Source organism: Bison bison, unplaced genomic scaffold, assembly GCF_000754665.1.
Source record: "Bison bison bison isolate TAMUID 2011002044 unplaced genomic scaffold, Bison_UMD1.0 scf7180017864124, whole genome shotgun sequence".
In the NCBI taxonomy this organism is placed as follows: domain Eukaryota; kingdom Metazoa; phylum Chordata; class Mammalia; order Artiodactyla; family Bovidae; genus Bison; species Bison bison.
The window spans coordinates 443238-444874 of NW_011494696.1; the positions used below are offsets into that span (position 1 = coordinate 443238).

General features: G+C 46.4%; 1 protein-coding gene across 1 annotated transcript in view; it reads right to left on the reverse strand.

Moving 5' to 3' along the window:
* Window positions 1-387: 387 nt before the first annotated feature.
* LOC104988337 (pregnancy-associated glycoprotein 2-like) overlaps window positions 388-1637 on the reverse strand; it is an 8553-nt gene continuing 7303 nt past the window's right edge. The window contains exon 9 of the mRNA XM_010839617.1: window positions 388-686. Coding sequence (XP_010837919.1) covers window positions 534-686 — 153 coding nt within the window. The 3' untranslated portion in view covers window positions 388-533. The remainder of the gene's footprint in view (window positions 687-1637) is intronic.

Consider the following 1637-nt stretch of genomic DNA (forward strand, 5'->3'; position numbering starts at 1 on the left):
TTTCCTTCTGGGCTATATACTTTAGGGATATAAAACTTTGAGACAGGCAACTTCAGAGTCCTTCACTAAGTGTAGAAGCCTGAGGGAAGAAGGCTTTCAGGCTTAAAGAGTCAAAGATGCATAAAGGGAAGGAGCAGGGGAGACAAAGAGTGAGACAATGGCTTCTGATTTCTCATAAGAGAAATCAGTGCAGTCACAGAGATCTTTGGCTCTGCTCTGGTTCGTGTGTCCAGATCCCCAGTATCCTTCCAATAAGTCTCCCCTTTTCTTCAAGCCATCTGGAGTTGGGCTTCTCTCACTTGTGCTTCAGACTTGATTCTAGATCCTTCCCAAATGTGATGCACCTCCCTGACCCAAAGAGAGGCACCTATTCATATGAGCACCATTGAGATGAAATCCTTTATTCTCTATAGACAGTAGGGCTTTGCAGGGCAACAAACACAGTTCACCAGCATCCCTGGCCCCACCCAGGGTGCCCTCACATGAGTATGTGTTTGGAGTGGGCCTGATTGATTCCTGAAGTAGCCCAGCATTTACACTGCGGGAGCCAGGCCAATCCTGTTGTTTCCTCGATCGAAAACTGAGAAATACAGCCTCAGGAAGACCTCACCCAGGATCCAGGTCTCCGACTCGTTCACACGCTGTGGGCGCACGAGAAAGTTGCTGAAGCAGTAGCCCGACAAACTCTGGGGAAACAAAACACAGAGCAGTCAGCCTAAGCCCTTACCTGCCTCCCTCGTCAATATCCTGACACGGTTCCTGGTTTTACTTCCTTCCTTTGGTAAGAATCAAGTGACTCTCTCAGCAGTGGTGGAAGTAGGGGCTCTTCCAAGAACTAGAAGGGCCAAGACATGCGGTTGCCATTAGGGAGGAAAAGGGGCAGACAGGCAGGGATTATAAGATGCAAACATATAGAGAGGATGGATAAACAACAAAGCCATACTGTATAATACAGGGAACCATATTCAACATCCCATGATAAATAGTAATGGAAAATAATATGAAAAATATATATATACACATATATAATTGAGTATCTTTGCTTTATGGCAGGAAAAAACAGATCATTGTAAATCAACTTACTTCAATAAAATTTTTAAAAAGAGAACAAGAATGGCCCATAATTCCTTGCTGTTCCTTGCTCCCTCTTTTCTCTACAGAAAATGCTGTTTCTTCTCCTTCCCCACAACCCTTTTCCTTAAAACTGTGCTCGAGCCCTCTATGAAGGCTTCCTTGACCCACACTCACCCTCCCTGGTCACTCCAGGCTGGGTTGGTGATTTTCCCTAGTGCCCCCAAGTCTGTAGCCCTCATCACCCCTAATCTGCCCCCAGAACCCCTTTGCCCAGCCCCCAGGGGTGCCATTTGCATGGAATCCAGTTTAGATTTGCATTGACCAAGAAGCATTCCTTAGGTCTCCATGAGTCTGGGGTTTTAGAATTAATGAAATTCCCTGTCTTCCTCAAAAGCTTCTTTGAGCCCATTAGCCTGCTCTGAACTCCCATAGAGAACTGACATTAAGCCTCAAACGTGTGCAAGAGTTGTGCAGTCTCTGTGCACCCTTTACTCATATTAGCACCCACCTGAGGAGTTAGGTATCCCAACTCACAGATGGGGCACTGGGGCTTAGCAAGGGGA